The sequence below is a fragment of the Chanodichthys erythropterus genome, chromosome 14, assembly GCF_024489055.1.
Source record: "Chanodichthys erythropterus isolate Z2021 chromosome 14, ASM2448905v1, whole genome shotgun sequence".
Classification (NCBI taxonomy): Eukaryota; Metazoa; Chordata; class Actinopteri; order Cypriniformes; family Xenocyprididae; genus Chanodichthys; species Chanodichthys erythropterus.
The window spans coordinates 43,896,683-43,920,904 of record NC_090234.1 but is presented as its reverse complement, the minus strand read 5'-3'; the positions used below and the strand labels follow the sequence as shown (position 1 = coordinate 43,920,904).

The 24,222-nt window shown below is 35.9% G+C and overlaps 2 protein-coding genes and 1 long non-coding RNA gene across 12 annotated transcripts in view; 2 read left to right on the top strand and 1 right to left on the bottom strand.

Moving 5' to 3' along the window:
* dgkh (diacylglycerol kinase, eta) overlaps positions 1-15,685 on the top strand; it is a 111,539-nt gene extending 95,854 nt beyond the window's left edge. For 5 of the 7 annotated variants that reach the window (XM_067408805.1, XM_067408804.1, XM_067408803.1 and 2 more), the window contains one exon: positions 2,882-3,587. In XM_067408805.1, coding sequence (XP_067264906.1) covers positions 2,882-3,315 — 434 coding nt within the window. In that variant the 3' untranslated portion in view covers positions 3,316-3,587. Of the gene's footprint in view, positions 1-2,881; positions 3,588-6,837 lie in introns of those variants that run through there. The other 2 variants (XM_067408806.1, XM_067408807.1) reach the window with 2 other exon arrangements.
* On the bottom strand, positions 7-17,254 carry LOC137035488 (uncharacterized). Its single transcript, XR_010897082.1, has 4 exons — positions 16,919-17,254; positions 15,935-15,978; positions 4,617-4,645; positions 7-2,991 (listed from the first exon to the last, which is right to left on the bottom strand). It is a non-coding gene; the product is annotated as an uncharacterized lncRNA (long non-coding RNA).
* Positions 16,458-24,222, top strand: part of akap11 (A kinase (PRKA) anchor protein 11) — a 52,880-nt gene continuing 45,115 nt past the window's right edge. For all 4 annotated transcript variants that reach the window (XM_067408802.1, XM_067408801.1, XM_067408800.1 and 1 more), the window contains exons 1-3: positions 16,458-16,574; positions 23,372-23,468; positions 23,572-23,682. In XM_067408802.1, coding sequence (XP_067264903.1) covers positions 23,406-23,468; positions 23,572-23,682 — 174 coding nt within the window. In that variant the 5' untranslated portion in view covers positions 16,458-16,574; positions 23,372-23,405. The remainder of the gene's footprint in view (positions 16,575-23,371; positions 23,469-23,571; positions 23,683-24,222) is intronic.

Sequence of the window (24,222 nt, the reverse complement as noted above, 5' to 3'; positions counted from 1 at the left end):
GTAAGAGTGTGTGTGTGAGTGTGTGTGTGTGTGTGTGTGCGTGCGTGCGTGTGTATGTGTGTGTGTGTCCACATTTACTTGAATATCCTCACATGAAACAGACACTAAAATCATGGATACCTCATGTTTTTTTGCAGTCGTATTCATGTAAAAGTGTTTTAGTGTTACATTTTGCTGTTTTGATTGGAAAAGATGCAAAATCAGAACTTATTGTATTTTATTTTGGAAAAAAATGTTCATGTTCATGATTGCTGACAATATAGGGAACTGTTAAAGGAAGTGATGTCAGCTCTCTGAAGCCCAAAGAGGCAGAGACACACAGCCTGTGTGATTTTCTAGAGCGCCATACAGCATGTACACCCTCTTCTGAGAGGACTCTCTGTTCATGTCCAGTGGTCCTCAGTCCAACCCAACCATCCATGAGCACCCCTGCACTCCTCTGGTCATGGTGTTGTCCTGTGAGTCAGAAACAGTCCATGTGTCTACACATGAACAGCAGGCACAAACCAAGGTGTACCGCACAGAAGGGGAACAAAAGAAACCGCTTATCCAAACCTAAATATGTCATATTGTGCTAAATGTGCCACACATGTAATGCTTAAAGGTGAAGTGTGTAATTTGTCACAAGTAGCACTGAATGGACTTCTGCCCAGACTTCTGCCAAACTGAGAGTCTTGCCCTAAACTCTTGCCATTGGTTGAGGCAGAAGATGACATTTTAGGACACTCAAACAAACAGAGCCATGTTTGGAAAGTGCCATAGTGTCTATTGAAGGAAGTCAATCTTGTGTAGCTACATATATAAAGTTTGGTTTACACTGCAGCTTATTCTGGCTGTGTGACTGACATTAAAGTGCCCAAGATCATTTAGTTTTAATGTGCCTAAAGGGGTGGATTTATCTAAAATATTTGGTTTCTTTATTTCATAATAGTTGGTGAAAATAAATTTCAGCCTCCAAAAATGTGTATTGTTGTTGTTAGTGTTTTACTGTCACTTTTTTTTTTTTACTTTGTTTTAATTGGAAATTATACAAAAGCATGTTTTTTTTTAAATATATTGTTCAGGTATATTGCTAATAACAATAATAACCATATAATTGTTCATTATTACTATTAATTATTATTAATAACAATAATAAAGGGTATGCGTTGATGTTATTTTCCTGCTGGAACATACCCCTCAGCCAAACTGAGGGGCAAAAGAGCTGCTGCATGACCAGATTTATTAGGGGAAACTGGGAAAATGCGAGTTAAACATGAGTAAAACTAATGATTATCATTACAACTTACCAAAAATTCAGTGATCCATGGATATTGACATGCAGCCAGGAATCATGTTTCCAGACATTTATATGTCCCTGATTTCGACGGTAGGGAAATAGACAAAGCAGATTTGCATGTGAATGCTTTATATAAATACAATATAGGTAGGTCCATATTGTCCAGCCATTTTGATGAGTTGTCAATACAGTATATAACAATACAATATATAGGGTATGATTTTACCCCAAAATTCAACTTATTGACACAAAATGATAACTGCAAATCCACGTTTTGTTGTCCAGTTGTTTCTGTGAATTGCAGCAATCCACTTGCTTCTATTTTCTGTAGTTTTTGGTAGTCTTTAAAAATATACATCAAATTTTCTGTCAAGAAAAGCTCTTTACCGTTCTAGGTGTGTTTTGTGTGTTTTTTGCAACATTCACGCTAAAAGCCAATGCTGTCACTCAGTTTTTGCCACTCAGTGGGTGTACTCCAGCTGACGGTGATGTCACATGCATACCCTCTACACTGTAGAAATGTTTTTTTGGTTTAACTTAAAGTAGGTAGCCTAACCTGGTTGTTCATTTAAACTAAAATTTTGAGGTGATACAAAGAAAGAAACACATTTTTTTTTTTTTCAACATTTCATGATATTTTTTTTTTTTTTACAGTGTATAATGATGTGTTAAAAACATATACCACCTTTCCAAAGTTATATGATGGTAGAAAAATTACAACATTGATTACATTCAAGTACATAGTCTATGTGATCTTAATTTCTGTCTGTCCAAAAGTCCTGATCATTTTAAAATCTTGAAAAACAAAGCAGAATTGATATTTATGCTTGTGACTCTCTAAATTTTATTGGAGCAGATTTGATGGCACTAACCTCGAGCAATTAATTCTCCCTGGCGTTGTCTACACGTATCAAAAAATTACACACATCACCTTTAATCCTTCTTAAAATCTGATATCTGAGGATAGTACATAATTTGTACATACTCTCCAAAAAAAGCATTGCAAGGGGATCAAAATAGTTTCTCTACCTGTTTACAAACTATAAACCATCATATTCTTTGACGTTTTTCAGGCGTAGTTGGCCAGAGCGACTGTCATAACAGATTCATATTCATCCACACTCTTAAATTGAAAGTAGTTTCGCCCTGGCCTTGACGTGCATGTCTGTTTCGGGGATTGAACACGGCATCAACAACAACAGTGTATTTTCGTCCTGCCAGCGGACAATCTGAGTGCAGGACTTTAGGAGCGTTAGGTCGCACAGGCTTCAGCCTCCCATTCCCTCTTCCTCCTGCTGTCTCTCCTGTCTCTGTGTCTGCTCTCAATGGGATAATGGTGGACGTGCCACTGTGATAACCTGCATGCCAGAAACGCCTCTGGGTGTGCCAGTGACCAAACCGAACCTGTTTAACCCTCTCTTTGCCAGCTGCTGCCGCCACTTCTTTCTGTGTCTTCTCTTTCCTGTTTGATTTTTGGTCCCCTTTTCCTTTTGTGGTTGTTTTTGACTTGTTCCTCCTCTCGGCCTGACCCTGTTTGCTTGTGTCCTGCGAGTGTACGGGGGTTGGACACTGAAGGGGGCTTCTCGCTCTGTACTTGTGTAGTTCAGAGGTGGGGCACTGAGGAGGTGGCCACCTGGCTGGAGCAGCTCAGCTTGGGGGAGTACAAAGACACCTTCATCCGCCACGACATCCGCGGCTCCGAGCTCCTGCACCTGGAAAGGAGAGACCTCAAGGTATACACACAACCCCTTTTTGTGCCTCACGATGTCCCTCAGAACAACCGAAACATTCTTTCTCTGTCCATCTCGCTCTTTGACTCTCTCTCTCTCTTTCTGTCATCTTACCTGTCACCCTGTTTGCTATTTTGTGCTGCACTGCTCTGCTTGGCTTCCTCTGTGCAAGTGTCATTCGGATCTCGAACTACTTACACGACTAACCGGTCTGGCGAACGTAGGGTTATTTTAAGTCGGCTAGGCTCAAAAGACACCAGCGGGGCTGATAGGCAGCTCCACACCGACATGCCTCTGTTTGTGTAGCTCATGAGTACAGTGAAAATGTTTATGTGTGTGTGATTTGGTGACAACTTTAAACAAATCAGGCCCGGTTTACAACTGGTATGAACATCAGTCTCGGGTGATGCTATCGTAAGTGATCGTAAGGGGAAGATCTTTGATTTGTTGCTCATGATTATCAATGTTGAAAACAGTTGAGCTGCTTAATATTTTAGTAGAAACAGTGATGCAGTTTTTTTTTTTTTACATTCTTTGATGGATAGAAAATTAAAAAAAAAAAAAAAAAAACATACAAACAGTGATGGTAAGAAATGGCAAAGCAACCATGTGCCACACTTTACCATCTAACAGGGGACCAAAGGCATTTTGTTTATTCACTATTCAATGCCTTTGTGTTTTTCATGTACAGATGACAATGTTGTCAAAACGATCCCTGTTCACAATGATCTGCAAAAACGACTACACTGTGGGATTTATAATAGTTCTTTATGATTGTTGCTTGTCAGAATGTATGACATGATCCTCATGTCACACTCTGTGATCTCAGCTGTCATTTATGTCAGACTGTATGACAGTCAAGACACGTTAAAAACGGATGACTGTGAGCTGCATTATACACAGGACTGAAATGGCAGCTAACAAAGACATCTCTATAGCATTAATTTTGATTAAAGCTTGTCTTGAAAAACAAAGACAATTTGACGTTTGTCGTAAGAGTGCAGGACTGTGCGCCAAATCTTCTGACGCTGCCAGAATTTCGTCTGAGGTAAAATTTGATCGCAGCGGTCATTAATCCACTGTCGATGAACATGTCAAACTAGTGATCAAAAAATGCTGCTGTCATGTAAATTAAAGCCCAAAAAGCATACGTTTCAGTTTTTAGTTGAAGACGATGTTGTGTGAATGCCCCTTCGGGTTTGTTCTGAAGTACAAATAAAAAACCATACAGTTAGAATAGGAAAACATCTAACTTTTTAAAGGGAGGAAAAAACACCAGCAAATCCAGCTGAGAACCACTGCATTATAATATAATATAACATAACATAATATTATTTATGTTAACACAACAAATGCATGAGGTTTGAGTGGTCAAATCACAAACCAGACTCCATTTACACCTGTATTTAGTGTTTTTCACTGGTGATCAGATCTCCTGAGGCTGATGCTTATACGAGATGTAAACAGGGCCTTATTTACAGCATTTATTCAGTTATAGCTGTTTACTGGAGTTATTTTAAACAATAACATTTTCTAGGATTGTCACTTGAATGGTCTAATATATTACACAATTTAACACAATGATAGAGCACAATAAACATCCTCACCAGAAACTCAATGATGCTTTCATGTGCACCTGTTGAAGAAATAAATATGTCATAATGCATTCAATAAATGTATTATAAATCCTCATGAATCATACCTTCCGATGTTGAAGAATTACACGATGGGTTCATAAGAGCAGCTCAGTGTTGTGTAGTGCTGAATGTTTATGTGTAAGGTGTTCTGGTCACACTTATCACAAGCTCTAGTGAACCTTGGACTGTGCCATTTTTTCGCCTCTGTTATGTCCTCCCATTTCAAATGTCCCTGCCATTTATCTGGTTTAACCTCATTCTGTCTTTCGGGATTTCCTCAAACAGATTTTGAAAACTTTAATAGGACATAAATGTGTTTCAACTGTAAACCAGTCAAGCTCAAATTCAGTGGTATTGTGGCATAATGGAGCACTTTCTGGCGTTAGTTCAGCTGCAATGTTTTAACCTGAGGTTAACCTGTGTTTCTTAAAAAGCCTTTGGTGTTGTAATGGCCGATGCTGAAATATCGTAGAGCGCAGAGTAGACGATGACCTATATAATGCGGATATATAGTTACAAAAATAGCAAATAAGGTACACAAATTGCTTGATTAGACACTTATTTCAACAGAATCAAGAATCAAAATTCCTCATTTAGATTAGCCTAAATGTCACTTTTCTGTGGTTTATCTCAAACCTACTTCTTGGATGGGTTCATTATACTTTGGGTATACACTAGAGTAAAGAATTTCTATAAACATTTTAAATTGACAGTCAGTTAAATGATTAATTGAATTTTTTAAACTGCAAAACACACATGCAAGACTCAGCATACTATGTTCACATAGTCTGAATGAAATAAAAATAGTTCTACTTAAAGGGGTAATTCACCACTGGCAAGATGGGATTTTATTCAATCTTGACTGTCTATGCAGTAGATCGGCGCTACATGTCTAGAGAAAAAGGGATGTGACGTTCAGTTTTGTCAAAAAGGTAGGGAAACTTCAACACCTATAATGCACTGGACTCATCCGTGAACAGGGATACAAAAATGCAGAAGTAGTTTTCACAGAAACCCTGGATCTGTCAAAAGTCCACCAGATGACGTAAAATTATGTGTTTTACATCATCCGTCTGACTTTTTCCCACAATAAAATGGGGATGTCTCGGTATGGGTAACACTGTAAACACTTCATTTAAATATATGACTGAGAAAATCTTACCCTTCGAGAAATGTGAGTATTGATTTATTTTTAATGCTATATATATATATATATATATATATATATATATATATATATATATATATATATATATATATATATATATATATATATATATATATATATATATATATATATATATATATATATTTTTTTTTTAATTATGTAAATTATGTTTTACTTTATTTTTATAAATAAAAATAAAGTAAAAATTTTTATATATATATATATATATATATATATATATATATATATATATATATATATATATAAAATTTTACTTTCTTTTTATTTTTTGCAAACTATATTTGACTTTTGAACTTAAGCCAAATTTGCTTACACTTTATTTTAAGGTGTTCCTTTTACAGTATTGATACAGAAAATAAGGAATAATATTAATAAACATTTAATTACTCTTGCTTTAGGCTGAGGGTTTGTTGGTAACACTTTATTTTAAGGTGACTCATTACACGTTACTACATGTACTTACCTAATTATACATAATTTACTGTTATTACATGGTAACTAACCCTAAACCAAACCCTAACCCTAACTGTAACTCTATAGTAAGTACATGTAGTTAATTAATAATACTCAGTACTTATTTGAGTTATTGCAATGTAACTACAGCACCTTAAAATAAAGTGTAACCAGTTTGTTTAAGGTTATGTAATTATGCATAATTTGCTGTTATAACTATAGTAAGTACATGTAAAGTGTGTATCAGACACAAATAAAGTGTTAGCCCAAATTTAACTAAATTAAACTTGTGCTAGACTCTGAATTTGACAATTAAACTTGGTTTAAACTTGGGTTAAGCTGCAGCAAAGTTTATGATATCTATAGTACAAAAGATTTATTCAGTAAAACAAAAACATCCAAAAGAATCAAAAAGTGATTGTGATTATCAAAAATGTATAGTTTGTATAAAATGATGTACAGTGTACAGTATTTAGCGAGCTGAACTACAGGTGTGAGCTCACTAAATGCGTCGCTCTGAGTGCACTTCTGTTTGTCTGATTCCACTAGGATCTGGGGATCTCGAAGGTGGGTCATATGAAGAGAATTCTCCAGGGAACTAAGGACTTGGCCAAGAGTTCGATGGTGGACCTGTGAGACGTCAACACACATTCCGTTCGCGAGCGAAGAGGAGTTGAAGCGGAGCTCCGGTGTGGGAGGCGCTTTAGTGTCGTGGATTCATGTAGGAATAGCTTGTAGAAAAGCAAAGAATGTTTGTTTTAGAAGCAAGTGCTGGTGCCAAAACGACAAGGATTGTGTCCGAGACTTTTAGACCCATAGAAAAGCCATTCCTCACTTATTGCATCAACGGCACAATCAGGTATGCAATTCTCATAGTGCACGCGACCTCTGGCCTCTTTAAATGATCCAAATCAAGTAGCAGAACAGGACTTCCAAACAGCGTTTTCTCCGAGAGGAGCACGGCCTCTGAGTAGCTCACTGGCTCTTTGCCTTGCGGTAGATGGCAACAACAGGAGGGCGATGTGATGTGTCAGCAATATTCTGCTTTTGACAGCACTGTTTACATTTTAAGGAGACGGGAAAAAGACTGCTGGAGTATCGCAATCAGATGGCAATCATCGTAGTGCGACGGTGCAGTCCAGGAAAGGTCAAAAGGGGTTTCCTTCGACAGTGACATACTGATGCATGGTATGCTTGCTATATTTGGATAGCTATTTTACTGCATGATCTGCGTCTTGTTTTTTATTGTACAAACTAACACTTGAACAAGTTTTATATGAATTTAGTATAATGCCGTTTGTTACTACTGAAGCATCCCTTTTGGTCTAAGTAGACTGCTGATTTATTTCTATTTATCTGTCTGCATGGAAACCTTGTGTCAAAAGCAGTGTCATGTGCCATATTTATTGTCAGATGAGCTTTATTGGTAAGAAATGTTTTAACCTTACAGTAGGAAGTTAGGTAAGTTGACATCTCGGTGAATCAAGTACCAAAAACAATGTCCCCAAAAAGTTTAAATTTCCCCCCCTAAAATATTCTTCAAAAAATTTTCAAATCTGAAGTTGCTCAGAAAAACATCCACACGACATTTGTTTGTGGCTTAAAATGTATTATTATACATGAAATAGGACTTCTATTGTTTTGAATAAGAAACTGCAGTTGACCTGCAACATAGTTGATATTTGCTGAGTTCAGGAACCCAGTGCAAGTTCTATAGGATCATCTACATTTGGTTGGTGGCATTACAGGGTATAAGAGATGTTTGTTAATATATGCACTGTATATATGTTTAAAAAGTCTAAACTGTTAACTCCAGTTAGAAGTAAGGCCTTTGTATAATAGAAAGCTTTCATGATATTATCAGATGGCACATTTATTTGTGTATAGAGCACCATAACACCTTTGTGAATTATTATGTTAAGTAATCGCCTTTACACGTTAAGTGCTGTTGTACTCTATGGAAGGTGCAATATTGTATTTATTTTGATACATTTCTTCTCTATGAAGCTTTATTATGTGAGGTTTTTCCATGGAAAACTAAAAAGATAAACTTCACACACTTTTTTTTTTTTTTGTTGGTTTCTGATTAAGGTGGATTAGGGTCAAATCTTGCCATGTTCTCTCCAAAATTCATAAATCTTCCATTAGCAAATTGTTGATCCTGTCTAACCGTGCTTCCAGGATAATTTGCTAGACGGCTGGATGTTTCCTCACACCGACTATAAAACTGTTGTGCCTCTATTTTTTCCGTTAAATGGAAAATTTTGAGCTACACATAGCTTTCCCAACCAACAGTGCACATGGGGCTCATAACAGCGGATTTTAGTTTATGTTATATTATAATGTTCCTCTAGAGGGTGTTTGATAACATCAAAGTAGTAGTTGATACTGTATATATATATAGAGAGAGAGAAAGAGAGTAGTGTCGGAAAAGATGTGGCGTTCCCTACCAAGAAATGCAATTCTACCCACAATTTACCTGAAGTGAGAATTCAAACAAATATGGAAAACGAGCACAGGCCTGGAGGACTGGGTTTGGTCTGTTGGGTTAAACCGAGCAGGATGTTTTTACAAAAGGAAAATACACATTTGAAGAGTTTGGTGAGAGTTTAGTCATTGTTATCAAACAAATTGGACTAAAAATGAGACTCAATTCATGACAGCATTCATTAATCAATAATAGATTGCATTACTGGTTCTTAGGTGCTATTGCTCTAGGGTTTTACATCAAACATGGCGCCAAACGTAGGGATAGATTATTATACACAATCAAAAAAAGATCCTTAAAAGTCATTATTATCAAGAATGGCATACAATATTGACAATTTTGTAAATGCACAAACAGTAGAAGTATTATTTACACTTTTTTTTAGCTTGTGTGTTTGGTTTCTAAATGTCAGTTGAGTTTTATGCTCTCGGCAGCCAATAATTCACCACACAAAGCACATTGTGGTCGGCAAAAACCATGTTTATTCTTTTTGTAAGTGAACCCGTATTTAATGTAGTTTGGCCTTGTCCATATTGGCAGCTGCGTAATATGTCTAGCTCTTACCAAACGAAAAACGAACTTAATTTAGCAAAGTTTGATTGGGCGCGTGATGGATGCTCAAAATTGAAGATGAGGACAACATATTCTCTTCACATTTAAAATTTGATAAGCCTATTTTTATTTCTGTCCTAACTATACACAATTATATAGTTAATTTGTTCCCACCAAGGCCATCCTTTGGGCAGTGTAACCGGTGTGATTGCATGCTTAGGACTGCCCTGGTTCCCACTTTATATTAAGTGTCTTTAACGACTATGTACTAACATTTAAATGAATCCTTTGATACAATGCACTTATTGTGTGCATACATGGTTTTACATTGTGCTTATATTGAAAAAAATACCTGCATGAAATTACATCTATAGTTAATTTCTGTAATTACATCCTTTAACCCTTAACCCAGCCTTAATCCCGTATCTATGGAAGCTTGTTTCCGCCACTGAATAAAAAAAAAAAAAGATCATTGCGACTTTTTTCCACGCAAATCTGACTTTTTTCTCACAATTGCGAGTTGTGTGATATAGTCTTAATTGCAAGTTATAGTCAAAATTGTGAAATAAAGTCTCAATTGCATGTTATAAAGTCAAAATTGTGTGATATAAACTTGCAGTTGTGAGTTATAAAGTAAGAATTGCATGATATAAAGTCTCAATTGAGAGTTATAGTCAGAATTGTGTGAAATAGTATAAATTGCATGTTATAAAGTCAGATTTGTGCGATATAAACTCACAATTGTGTGTTATAAAGTCAGAATTGCGAGATATAAACACAGTTGCGAGTTATAAAGTCAGAATTGCATGAAATACAGTCTCAGTTGCATGTTATAAAGTCAGATTTGCAAGATATAAACTCAGAATTGTTATAAAGTCAGAATTGCAAGATGTAAACTCCCAATTGCAAGTTATAAAGTCAGAATTGCGAGATATACACTCTCAATTGTGAGCTATAAAGTCTGAATTGCATGATATTACGTCAGAATTGCAAGATGTAAACTCCCAATTCTGAGTTATAAAGTCAGAATTGTGAGATATAAATTCTGAAAAAAAATTTCAGATATTTTTTGTAACTCGCAATTGTGAGTTTATATCTCACAATTCTGAGAAAAGAAGTTAGAATTCTAACTTTATGGGCCCTATAATACACCCGGCGCAATGCGACGCAAGTGTGTTTGCTAGTTTGCGTCCGGTGCCGTTCGCGTTTTCCCGTTCAGCGCTACATCCTTAAATTAGTAAATGCATTTGCGCCAGTTAGTGCGCCCATGGGCGTGCCGGTCTAAAAAAGAGGTGTGTTCAGGCGCATTGCCGGCGCACTGCTGTTTTAAGGAGCTGAAAATAGACTGCGCCATAGACCAACTCAAACCTGGTCTAAAGTCTAAAGTCAATGGCGCAATATTTTTTCGTTAGAGCGTATTGGTAGAAACTGCACCTCTGGGCGCGTCCACAGTGTCGACTCTGCTTATTACACACAGGGATGCGCATCACACAAACATGCCAAATATTAAAAACAAAAGGATTACAGTGTAAAAGAATATTATTGTGTAGGCTACATAAATATAAAAATGTAATGATGAATAGTCATTGCGTGTATTAGAATTAGGCTACCTATTTTCAATTCAGCCTATTACTACTTATAATGATGAACGAAATTGGCTAATTAATTGAACAATCGTGCCAATACACACACATATATATTAACTGACTCATCGCGCGAGCTATTAGAAAGCCTGCATTTGCAAGCCCGCTTTAACTTCGCGCACGAGCAGATCGGTTTCTTCGCTTGAAAAGCGTTCAGCTTTTCCGCCAACAAATTCCGCCATGGCGCGAGCGCATCTCGCTCTTAAAGGGGATGGGAGATGACACTCTGATTGGTTTATTGAACGTTATACTCATTAAGAGAATAGAGACAACCCATTTCAAAAACGGACCGTTTTTCCGTCGTTAAAATAGCAAAAGTGGATTTGGACCACTCCAGTGGAGTGCACCTGCGCCGTGTGCTTTACACTTTGCGTTTAGATCGTTAAAATAGGGCCCTATAACACACAATTGCAACTTTATATCATGCAATTGTGAGAAAAAAAGTTGTAATTATCCTTTTTTTCCATGGCAGAAACAAGCTTCTATACGTATCACGCCTCAGTAGCAGCAAAAGTGTTTTGCAATACAATATGAACACAATAAGTACATTTTACCCATGTTTTTATTTTTGTAAGTACACAGTACTTAAAGACAATCTAATATAAAGTGTGACCATTAAATGCATTCTGTATGTGTTGCCCAGCAGTTGAGAACCACTGGCGTCCATAATAAAGGCACAACAGTGCAGACTATGCTGTACTTTGTCTGCAGCCTGCTTTTTCCAGCAGTAGATGTTATTTGTCCATTGCGGTTTAATTGGCAACTTAATGTCTCTCACTTCCCGTCTTTTCTCAGTAGTGAGCACCTACTGAGGTTTCAGTGTCTGCCTGTAGGCATTATTGCTTGGCTGTTAAATCCATCGGCAGGCCCACGTGAAATCTACGCCAGCAAAACTCTGCAGATTGGGATGTACGTCAAGTTTTACACATCCCCTCTCCCTTACGTGTTTGTTTATTAAATATTCTGGCCAATTTAATGCTTTCAGCTACCACTAAGTGTGCATTACTCTCTGTTTAACACATTTTACCAGGTTTAAATTCATTCCACAGACATTTTCTCCAAAATCAGTGCAGAAAGTGTTATCTATTCATTGGTGACAGAAAAAAAAGCATCATGCCGTGATCATACCTGACAATCAAATGGTGCATTTAAAGCAACGGTTCTGTTGTACGTTCGTTCGCATACCTCCACGCATCTCGAAACTCGAATGAATGTAGCGATATGCTTTTCAGATATGCATTTCCGAGTGACTGCATTGTAAAGGTAATTTCCCCAACTAGCTAGAATCATTACCAAAGACACAATATCATTTCGAGAACACTTGATGCTCACTCTATGAAGCTCCCTGTTTAATTGGCCTTACATGATTTCTGTTTGACAGCTGTAGCAGTTCGACCTTGTCTATGGTGCCTCTGTATAGTTCATTTGTTCACAACAGACTCAAATCACACAAGTGCAGTCTTCCTCTCATGCCACACTGAATACATGATCACATGAACCTCAGTTCAGTTCTCAAGCCACCACATGAGTGTTTTCATTGGACTATGAGTGGCGGTGGGCTTCGGCTTATCGACGATGGCGAACGCAAAAGCTGTAAACTGCCTGGATTTTCAAAAACGAATTCATTTTGAGGAATTTGTAGAGCAAGGTCAAATGATTTATATCCATTTAAGAAAAGTGCGATGTGAGTTTCATTTGTTTACATTGTGTTTACAATGGCACAGTTTCATTTTTAAGACTACATGTATAGGTATATTTACAATATTTGCATATTTATTAAGGTTAAACAACTGATGTGTATGTGTTTTCACTATTGGGATATAATGTTACGGTAGTCACTTGTATTGATATCTGGATGATTTTGGTAAGTAGTAGGTAATTTTTATGACTACTAAGTGACTGTTTTCTGTGCCTTTTTATCGTAGATGCATGGTTAACTATTTATTACAATATGGAGGTCACTGAGATGTGTATTTTTGTATCCTGATTAAATAAGTGTTTCGATTTTGATGTACATTTTGAGGTGGTAAAATGCTGCCGGTTGATATCTTCCTTCTTCAATAAAACTGAATGCATACACAGTACACCTTGCTGTCTTGAGTGTTTGACTTATTAACTACATAAGTTAACATGAACTAATAATGAACTGCACTTATACAGCATTTATTAATCTTTGTTACTGGTAATTTCAACATGTACTAATACATTATTAAAATCGTGTTAACATTAGTTAATGCACTGTGAACTAACATGAACAAACAATGAACAACTGTATTTTCATTAACTAACATTAACGAAGATACAGTAGTAGAGTAAATACAGTAACAAATGTATTGCTCATGCTTAGTTCATGTTAGTTAATACATTAACTAATGTTTAACTAATGAACCTTATTGTAAAGAGTTACCATTGAATGAAATATGAATATTAACACACCATTGAATTAACACAGTGTAATTATAGTCCATTATTTTTCAATAATGTATGATTACGGTAAGGATTTTGGTTAGGTGTTTGTGAACATTATTGTAAAAACATACATTAATCACACACATATACCTCAGAAATATATATGTGTATGTGAATATAAATATGCACTATATAATGAGAGAAAATTTTAAGCCTGCAATACCCCTGCAGCCCACCAGGGGACACACCCCTCACTTTTGGAAGCATTGAAATACTCTCTTTCTATCCCTCAGATAACATTTTACATATATTCTGGGTACAATTAATGGTTTATGATTTTATCATCTCATACATCTCTTTTGTAAGCGTAACCATAACCAAATATTGTCATTGAACCCTTTTATTACAAATGATGTGCTAACTAGTATTGCTTTGGTATTAACTTTGAACTGCTACCAATTGCAATATAATATCGTCACACTATAGCAATGCTCTCCCACATATTTTGCTATTGTAACTGTGCTTATTTCCGACATTGGTATAAGCACCAGTGGGTGGTAATAGACAAGATCTTGCTGATAACGTTTCTTAAGTCATTCGGCAACCCTACAGCCTGAACCCCTGTAGGCGAACCACCCTTGCAATATAATGGCTATTAATTTGCCCATTTATACCTTTACCTGTTCTCTGATCTCTTATCCATACTATAGACACTTCAGCTGAAAACATTTCATTTCTGTACAAATAAAGATTCAGGTTGCACAGATTCATGTTAGAGATGGAGACATACATGTGGTAGAAAAATGAATGTAAGGAATTGTGCAATAGAGCGTAACAATTGGGTTCAGAATTATTTATTTTTCTTCATAGACAAACTGATATTAAGTAAGTAAAGTATAAAGTAAAGTAAAAGCCATAAGGTTGATAAATAGCTTAAAGGGATTGTTCACCCAAAAATGAAAATTCTGTGATCATTTACTCACCCTTAACCCGTATGAATTTCTTTCTTCTGCTGAACATTATGAGGCAGTTTAATAGTTAGTTGTGGTTTAAAATATGGCTTTCTGAAAAACAGATTACTAAAACCTGCATTATGAAGTCCTGAATTAAAATAAACCAGCAGAAGAAGAGAAGGACAATACTAATAAATAGAAGGTGCACACAGTGTCATTCACACAAACACTAAACACCATCATGGTAAAACACATGAAATTTAAAAAAAACAACATAAAACATTAATTTAACAACATTAGATATAAAACCCTTATGTACATAAAACCCTTCAATGTACCCTTATGTATCACACAGAGAACTGTGGGAATGTCAATTTACGGTTTTTCATGCTTCAGAAAGATTCAGATCACAAATGAATCAGTGTATCGAATCATGATTCGGATCGCGTCAAACTGCCAACGGCTGAAATCACGTGACTTTGGTGCTCCGAACAGCAGATTCGATACACTGATTTATTTATGATCCGATGCTTCCTGAAGCAGTGTTTTGAAATCATCCATCACTAAATAAGTCATTATTTAGTTTTTTTTTGGCGCATCAAAAATATTCTTGTCGTTTTTTAATATTAATATTGAACCACTGTACTCACATGAACCGATTTAAATGTTTAGTACCTTTATGGATCTTGAGAGAGGAAATGTCATTGCTCCCAATGGAGGCCGCACCGAATCATCGGATTTCAACCAAAATATCTTCATTTGTGTTCCGAAGATTAATGAAGGTCTTACAGGTGTGGAACGGCATGAGGATGAGTAATAAATGACAGAATTTTCATTTTTGTGTGAACTAACCCTTTAAACTCTGGACTAGACTAAGTCTAGGACTATTTAAAACCATGATAGAGAAAGCAGATTTCTGTTAATCTGGTTTAAAGGAACACTCCACTTTTTTTGAAAATAGACTCATTTTCCAACTCCCCTAGAGTTAAACAGTTGAGTTTTACCGTTTTCGAATCCATTCAGCCGATCTCCGGGTCTGGCGGTACCACTTTTAGCATAGCTTAGCATAGTTCATTGAATCTGATTAGACCGTTAGCATCTCGCTCAAAAATGACCAAAGAGTTTCGATATTTTTCCTTTTTGATTCTTCTGTAGTTACATCGTGTACTAAAACTGACGGAAAATAAAAAGTTGCAATTTTCTAGGCCGATATGGCTAGGAACTATACTCTCATTCCGGCTTAATAATCAAGGAACTTTGCTGTCGTACCATGGGTGCAGCAGGCGCAATGATATTACGCAGCACCTCTCACTAATTTAAAACTCAACTGTTTAACTCTAAGGGAGTTGGAAAATTAGTCTATTTTCAAAAAAAGTGGAGTGTTCCTTTAAAGGGCAATTTTATTCTAGGACTAGGCTTAATCTCTGTCCGGGAAACCGCCCCAAAAGAAGATATTTTGAAGAATGATGGTAACCAAACAGTTGATGGGCCCCATAGATTTCCATAGTATGGGGGAAAAAAATACTCGAACAAGAAAAAATGTAGGACAAGACTTGATTTTGTCCATGGGGACAAAAACGATTGGATCACTGAATCATTACCTCATGTGAGTGACAGGTTGTGCCGCCCTCGTGAAGCGATGCCACTGCAAGAACGAGGGGAAGTTATTTTGATTAAAGAATTTGAGGGCACATGAATTATATATCTATATAATAATGTGCACCAATAAATCATTTATAATAAATACTGCAATTTTCCATAAAAACAAGTATGTGGTTACCATTTCATGGTAACTGCAGAACTACAATACCCATAATCCTGAATAAAATTCAACCAATAAGAGAAGCTGGTGTTACCATTACATAAATCGATGTATTTAATTGACATGAACGTAACTTACATTTTATAGTGGTCATAAAAATTGTTTTTGTTTTTTTTATAAAGCAAAATATATCATAATTTTCCAGTATATTCATCAAATTGTTACTGCTAGCCTCATATTTCCATGGTAATCTATCCCAAAGAGAAAGTGAAACGACAGAAAGAATATTAAAATAATAAAATACTACATTAAATTGTATTTATTTATATTTTGAATGCGTATTTTACTGCCATCAGTGACTCTGCGCTCAACTGCTCCGCCGCTCGAGGTTTGATTATTTCTCCTGCTCGTCTTGTTTTCATGAAATGAACGGACGTAAGAGCAGCTAGCTGCCCACTGCACGGCTCTGTCACTACAAGGTGAGGCGCGCTTCCTTTTCATTTGCATGTCATTTTCCAGCAAAAATAACTTATCACGGAGCAGTTATAAACCCATCGATTGGTATCGAAGATGCGGTTCACGACTGATGTTATCACAGGCCTGATGCTAATGCGCGAGCCAGCTGCGTCTGTGGTGACATCATCAGGCTTTAGCATTAACTGCACATAAACATATGACTAATAATGCTTTTACATGCTTTATTACTAAATAAAGTCTGCGGTAATTCATATAAGTCATATTGCCTTTTCCGCGACGATGCCTGAAAATGAAAACAATGAATCACCAAAACAAAAATGACAGAGAAATATCAGATATGACATACGTGACTGCAGATCAACTGACATCGTCAAGAGCTTTAAAACGTTTCTTATTATAGTCAAATGGCGGTTTGTCATGGTAAACTGCGACTGTCAGAGCTGGAAGATTGTGTTGGGTCGTATTTTAAGACGTTTGAAGCGTTAATGACAGTTGCAGATAATGAATATTGTGGTCAGTGTATTATTAGCAAGAATGATGTGCATGAAGTTTTGTACACAGCCACTCCCCTTTATAAGCTGGGAACAGTGTGTGAGAACAGTGAGATCTCATAAACATCTGTTGATTTCAGGAAATCATTTGACCCTGCTGATGCTCTCAGCACAGATCACATGCAGCAGCAGCCAAGCCATCACTTGCTAATGTTAAAGTCACCATGAAAATTGACTATTCTTATTTTTATGCAATATTGCAGTATTTGTTGTAAATGATCTGTGCACATCATTTCTTTTTAAATTCATGTGCCCATCAAAATAACTAGCGACATCTCTTTCTCTGATGATGTGTTTACTGGCGTTGAGGACGGGACAAGCTGTCACTCACGTGACATCACAGCAATAGCAAACCATAACCAATCCAATTCCCAATTGACAAAATTCTGTTCACTCAGATATGTCACAAGTAAAGGAAGAAGAGACTAACACAACTTCGGTTTTGTGTCAACTTTAATGTTCTCTTTCTTTTAAAGCTACCGTTAGGGTTCAGGATTGTAGTAAACTTGCTCTTTTTGTGTGCTGAATTCTTAGAAATAATGTTTACCTTTGCAGCCCCCACCCACACACAGTAATGCTGAAATGCATCAAAGTCTGACCTATTTCAGCATTCAGGTGTGAAGCTTGTTTAGTGAGAAAGACTAACTGTGCTAAGCAGTCGTTTCAGTGCTGTGGAAATGCTCTGGGCCAATAGAAATTAACTCATTTTGCTTGCATCAAAGGCCTGCAACCAGTTGCAACACAACTTTTAAGATAGGAGTGTTTTTTTTTTTCTTCTCTCTTTCTTTTTCATTATTTACTCACCCTCATGTCGTTCCAAACCTGTGTGACACAGAAGAACATATTGTGAAGAATGTTGGCAACCAATTTTTCTCAAAATATCTACTTTTTAATTTTTATAATTACCATTGACAATAATGACTATTGGAAAAGAATGCAAATAATGCATCCAGTTAGAATTTAATCATCTTGTCATATTCGTTTTTTGTTGTTGTTTTGTGTTTGTATATTTTTACCTGGATTTCATGAAGTAGATAACCATGTAAATAGTGTGCAACAGGCGGGTTCTTCTGGACGTAAAAATACCATTAATTTTCTCCATAGGGAAGTTGATTTTTAAAGTTAATAAGTAAACCGTTAAAGACAGAACTACTGTGAGCTATGAGATTGTCAATTGATGGTATTTGTTTCTTTTGAAGCCATCAGTCTGCATTATTTCACTGTTTAACAGCAGAATTCCAGGTGAGAAACTACATTACCCATAGTTCTGCAAAAAAAAATAAATAAATAAATAAATTAAAAAAAAATATATATATATATATATATAAAGAGGAAAGATCAGATGTTATTTTCCTGTCCAAACTGCAAAGACAACCAAGAAGTGGTTTGAGAACAAGTCAATAGCTGCTTTTCCACTATCAGGCCAGTGCGAGCCAGGGCTAACAGCGTGCCGGGCTGGGCCTATGGCCACAGACCTTAGGCACAGAGGCCAAAATCAAGTTGCGTTTTCACTGTCGGTCCGCTAGCTCTGCAGTGCTGATCTAAAAAATGCCCTTAAACACATCTCCCTTGATCAAACGTCACACAACCCAACCCATTTCAGCGTGTAGACCCATCACCTGACTACGATTAGCTCCGCCTTTCACCTCGGCCGTGCCTCAAGCCCCGTGCCTTTGGCACCAAGGAAGCACCGAAGAGGCACTATCAAGCCCCGCAAGTGACAGTGAAAACGCGACCGGCCCTGGCTTGCACTAGCACGCTCGCCTTTGGCCCGGCAGTGGAAACGCGGCTAATCAGGCTCATGTTTGGGCCTGGTCAGAGTCTAGATTTGAACCCTATGGTGAATATTTGGTCTCACATTAAACTGGGAGACAGATTTCAACCACTCATGAACTGTTCAAAGCCATTAAAGGTGCTAAAGAGTGCTAAGTTTTGTTTTATACATTTTTGCAATATTACTTGACACTGTCTTTACTAACTGATAAAAGACTATTTATTAGGTGCACTGAAAGGAATAATATTGATATACATCATCTGTGCACGAGGTAGGGCCTTAAAAACATCAGCCAGTCGTTTACGCGATCATTGTGCGCGGATTGGCCCTCTGGCTTGTCAATCACTGCCATGACGCTCCTTGTGAGAGGGGGTTGTTCTTACAAATGCGCTCACTTCAAAAACTCAGTAACAGTCTTTGGTTTCTCAGTCAATGAAAAGATCCTCTTTAGCACCTTTAACATTGAGTGAAATAACACTATTGGGAAATGATAATTGGGAAGTGACTAAGAGGAAGGCTATTCCATGCTAAGTTACTGTAATATCTACTGTACTTGTACAATTTTTGCCCATTTTCAGACCAGTGATTTGTGGTTAAAATGGTTAAAGACCATTAAAATACCACTCTCTCTCTCTCTCTATCTATCTATCTATCTATCTATCTATCTATCTATCTATCTATCTATCTATCTATCTATCTATCTATCTATCTATCTATCTATCTATCTATCTATATATATATATATATATCTATCTATATATCAATATATATATCTATATATAAATAAATATATATATAAATATATATATAAATATATATATATATATATATATATAAAATATATATAAATATTTTTTTTGCACGTGTGTGTGTGTGTGTGTGTGTGTGTGTGTGTGTGTGTGTGTGTGTGTGTGTGTGTGTGATATATACACTACCATTCAAAAGTTTGGAAACACTACTATTTTTAATGTTTTTGAAAGAAGTCTCTCTTGCTCATCGAGCCTGCATTTATTTGCTCAAAAATACAGAAAAAAAAAAAAAACAGTAAAATTGTAAAATATTATTACAATTTAAAATAATTGTTTTCTATTAAATATACTTTAAAGTATAATTTTTTTTGGTCACATGATCCTTCAGAATTCATTCTAATGATTTGATACTCAGTTATTATCAAAGTTGGAAACAGTCGTGTTGCTTAATATTTTTTGGAAACTGATACTTTTTTCAGGATTCACTGATGAATAAATAGTCAAAAAGAACAGCATTTATTCAAAATAGAAATATTTTCTAACAATATAAATCTTTACTATCAATTCTTTATCAATTTAACACTTCATTGCTGAAAAAAAAGTATTAATTTCTTCCAAAAAAAGAAAGAAAGAAAAAAAAAATACTGACCCCAAACTTTTGAACAGTAGTGTATATTGTTACAAAAGATTTAATTTAAATAAATGCTGCTCTTTTTTTAAACTTTTTATTCATCAAAGAATCCTGGAAAAAAAGTATCATGTTATAAAGAAATGTTAAGCAGCACAACTTTTGTAATAAATCAGCATATTAGAATGATTTCTGTACGATCATGTGACACTGAAGACTGGATTCAATGATGCTGAAAATTCAGCTTTGCATCACAGACATAAATTATATTTTAAAGTATATTATCAATAGAAAACCATTATTTTAAATTATATTAATATTTTACAATATTACTGTTCTTTTTTCTGTATATTTGATCAAATAAATGCAGGCTTCATGAGTAGAAGAGGCTTCTTTTGAAAACATTAAAAATAGTAATGTTTCCAAACTTTTGAATGGTATATAAATAGTTAGTAAAAACTATAGTAAAAATAGTTTTATGTTTCTCTATTAATTTTCATTAGATTTTTTGTGTAGTTTTGTACGTTTGTCTTTTTGTTCAAAGATCAAAATCAAAGTGTGAAATGTTGTGATTTACCTCGAAGCTGGTTGGTGCGGTTCATGGATTATATCACTTTAATGAAGACTTTTTAAATATTCTTATGAGGAAATGAGTGGGAAAAATACCTCTGGAACCAAGGCTGTTATGAACTGATGGCATTTGTGTTTTCTAGTAAAAACAAACATGCTGTCAGTTCATAGGCCTTGAACAAACTTGTTTGTCAGGCCGTAAACAAACGGTGTATTATAATTAGTCTGGGCAAGCATTCAGGGAGAGATTTAGTTGTGAGGCCTTATTAACCCACAATAACAGATGGATACACTTACCTAAAGTAAAACTGCTACTCGAGACCTTCTGCATGTGACACTTGCTCCCTCTTCGCTTCTTTGACACAAGTTTCTGCAGTAACTGATAAGATCTCATTGCTAAAGCACACTGTTTCGGTTCAGGTATGCAAGAATGTGATAACAGCCTGACATTGGGCCGTCATATAGCCTTGACCTACATTTCTCCATCATATTGGTGTACCGCACAAACACAGATGGCCCAAGATAATTTGCCTGCAGTATGCTGTATAACGTTAAAGATGCGGACTGTTCAACTTTCACTGCTTAGGTAGTTTTCAGGCTTCTCATATTCGCCCCTGTGTTTCTATCTTACTGGAGTAGCTGGAAAGCCCTTATTTTACCCACAAGTCATATGATCTCCAACATAACCCAACTTAAAGGCATAGATACCTCAGAAATGAAAATTCTGTCATTTACTATCATTCATGTTGTTCCAAACTTTCTTTCTTGTGAAAAATGATTAATTTGTTTTTGTACAATGAAAGTCATTGGGGTCCATATCTTCATTACACTTAATTTTTTTGCAATTATTGTATTGTTTACATGCACTCATTTTTGTCTGATTTATCTGAATGAATCCAATCTGATTTCTATTTATATGAACCCTAAACGCTGTGAATGGAAAGCCATTGATGTGATGTCATTAGTGTAATTGTTGTTTTTGCCTTGATGACATAACTAAAAAAAAAACAGATAAATACAAACCCGATTCCAAAAAAGTTGGGACACTGTACAAATTGTGAATAAAAACAGAATGCAATGATGTGGAAGTTTCATATTTCAATGTTTTATTCAGAATACAACATAGATGACATATCAAATGTTTAAACTGAAAAAATGTAAATGAAAATGTAAATGAAAAATAAGTTGATTTTAAATTTCATGGCATCAACACATCTCAAAAAAGTTGGGACAAGGCCATGTTTATCACTGTGTGGCATCCCCTCTTCTTTTTATAACAGTCTGTAAATGTCTGGGGACTGAGGAGACAAGTTGCTCAAGTTTAAGAATAGGAATGTTGTCCCATTCTTAGGGCTGGGTATCGATCAAAAATTTTCGATACCTATACCTAAACGATACCTTTTTCGATACCAATTTTATAAAATCTGTTTAAACAAGATTACATAACCTCAAAAAAATTCTTTGGTTTTATATTTTAACTTTGTTGACTTTTTTTCAGACTCAAAGACTCCTGAGCCACTGCAGGGAATAAAAAAAGCACAAATTAACAAAATTTACCCAACACAATAAATCAGTGCAAATAGTTTTAATAAAGTTTAGTTTTCAATGCAAAAATTCAGTATGTGAATCTTTGGATGATATTATGCACTGTAGATAATGATAACTTCAAACTCTTTGCAATTTTTCTCTGAGAAACTCCTTTCTGATATTTCTCCACTATTCTTCGCCGCAGCATTGGGGGAATTGGTGATCCTCTGCCCATCTTGACTTCTGAGAGACACTGCCACTCTGAGAGGCTCTTTTTATACCCAATCATGTTGCCAATTGACCTAATAAGTTGCAAATTGGTCCTCCAGCTGTTCCTTATATGTACATTTAACTTTTCTGGTCTCTTATTGCTACCTGTCTTAACTTTTTTGGAAAGTGTAGCTCTCATGAAATCCAAAATGAGCCAATATTTGGCATGACATTTCAAAAATGTCTCACTTTCAACATTTGATATGTTATCTATATTCTATTGTGAATAACATATATATGTTTATGAGATTTGTAAATTATTGCATTCCTTTTTTATTCACAATTTGTACAGTGTCCAAACTTTTTTGGAATCGGGTTTGTATGAGAGAAGATTTTTTTTTTTTTTAGCAAATAGTAAATATTCAGTCTCATCCTCTGACCATTTCGCAAGACATGATACATAAACATGCTCATATTCGTATGACATAAAACGTATGTAAACACACACATCATTGTGCTGCGTGTACAGGCATGTTTGAATTTACAGGCATGTTTGAAATAGTCAGATTCAAGCACTTACACTACATGCTTTTTTTCCCCTGTATCTACACCATCATAGAAATTCAGTCAGATTGATTGAGGTTTGAAGGGTTTTCAGTCCAATCGAGCCATCAATCTGATTATAAATGGATTCTTTAGGTGCATGTAAGGGTAACTACTATGTGGACTGGATTGAATTGTTGGTAGCTAAAATGAAAATGGTAAAGACATATTTAATTTTCTCTTAAAGGAGAGGATAACCTCCTGTCCAGCCCTGCAACATCATGGATGCCTGTGCACGGATCAGAGGGGTCCCTTTAAAGAGCCGTGCCACTATGAAGAAAGAGGTATAATGTTGTCTACAGTTTTTCCGCTCAAACATTTCTGTTGCATTATTATTTTTTTTTAATCTCCTGCAATTTACAACAAGCTTTCTGTTTGTTTGAGCAGACCATCCGTGAGGGCTCAACCCCATGCCTGAAGAGTCTGTTGAAACACAAGAAGGAGCTATGCAATGTTGTAGTGGAGCTGCATAATAAAGAACCACAGTGTTTATCAGAAGTAAGGCTTACAACTTTCATATTCATGCATGGGGAATCTATGTAACATTTAAAGGGTTTGTTCACCCAAAAATGAAAATTCTGTCATCATTTACTCACCCTCATGTCATTCCTCACCCAAAAGACTTTCATTCATCTTTGAAACACAAATGAAGATCTTTTTAATGAAATCTAAGAGTTCTCTGTCCTTCCATTGACAGTCTACGCAACTGACACTTTGATGCTTTAAAACGTTCATAACAAGAACGTAAAACAAATCCATATGAATCGAGCGGTTTATTCCAAATTTTCTGAATAGACTCAATTGCTTTTTGAGATGAACAGATTGAATTTAGGCTTTTATTCACAAACATTAATCATACACATCAGTTGTGGTAAACAGAAGCTCAAGCATGTTTGCTTGATATGCAAGAACGAATGAGGTTCATTCTCGTGTGTTATGCAGCACGTTTGAACTTCTGCAAGAACCAATGAGGTTCATTCTCGTGTGTTACGCAGCACGTTTGAGCTTCTGCAAGAACCAATGAGGTTTGTTCTTGTG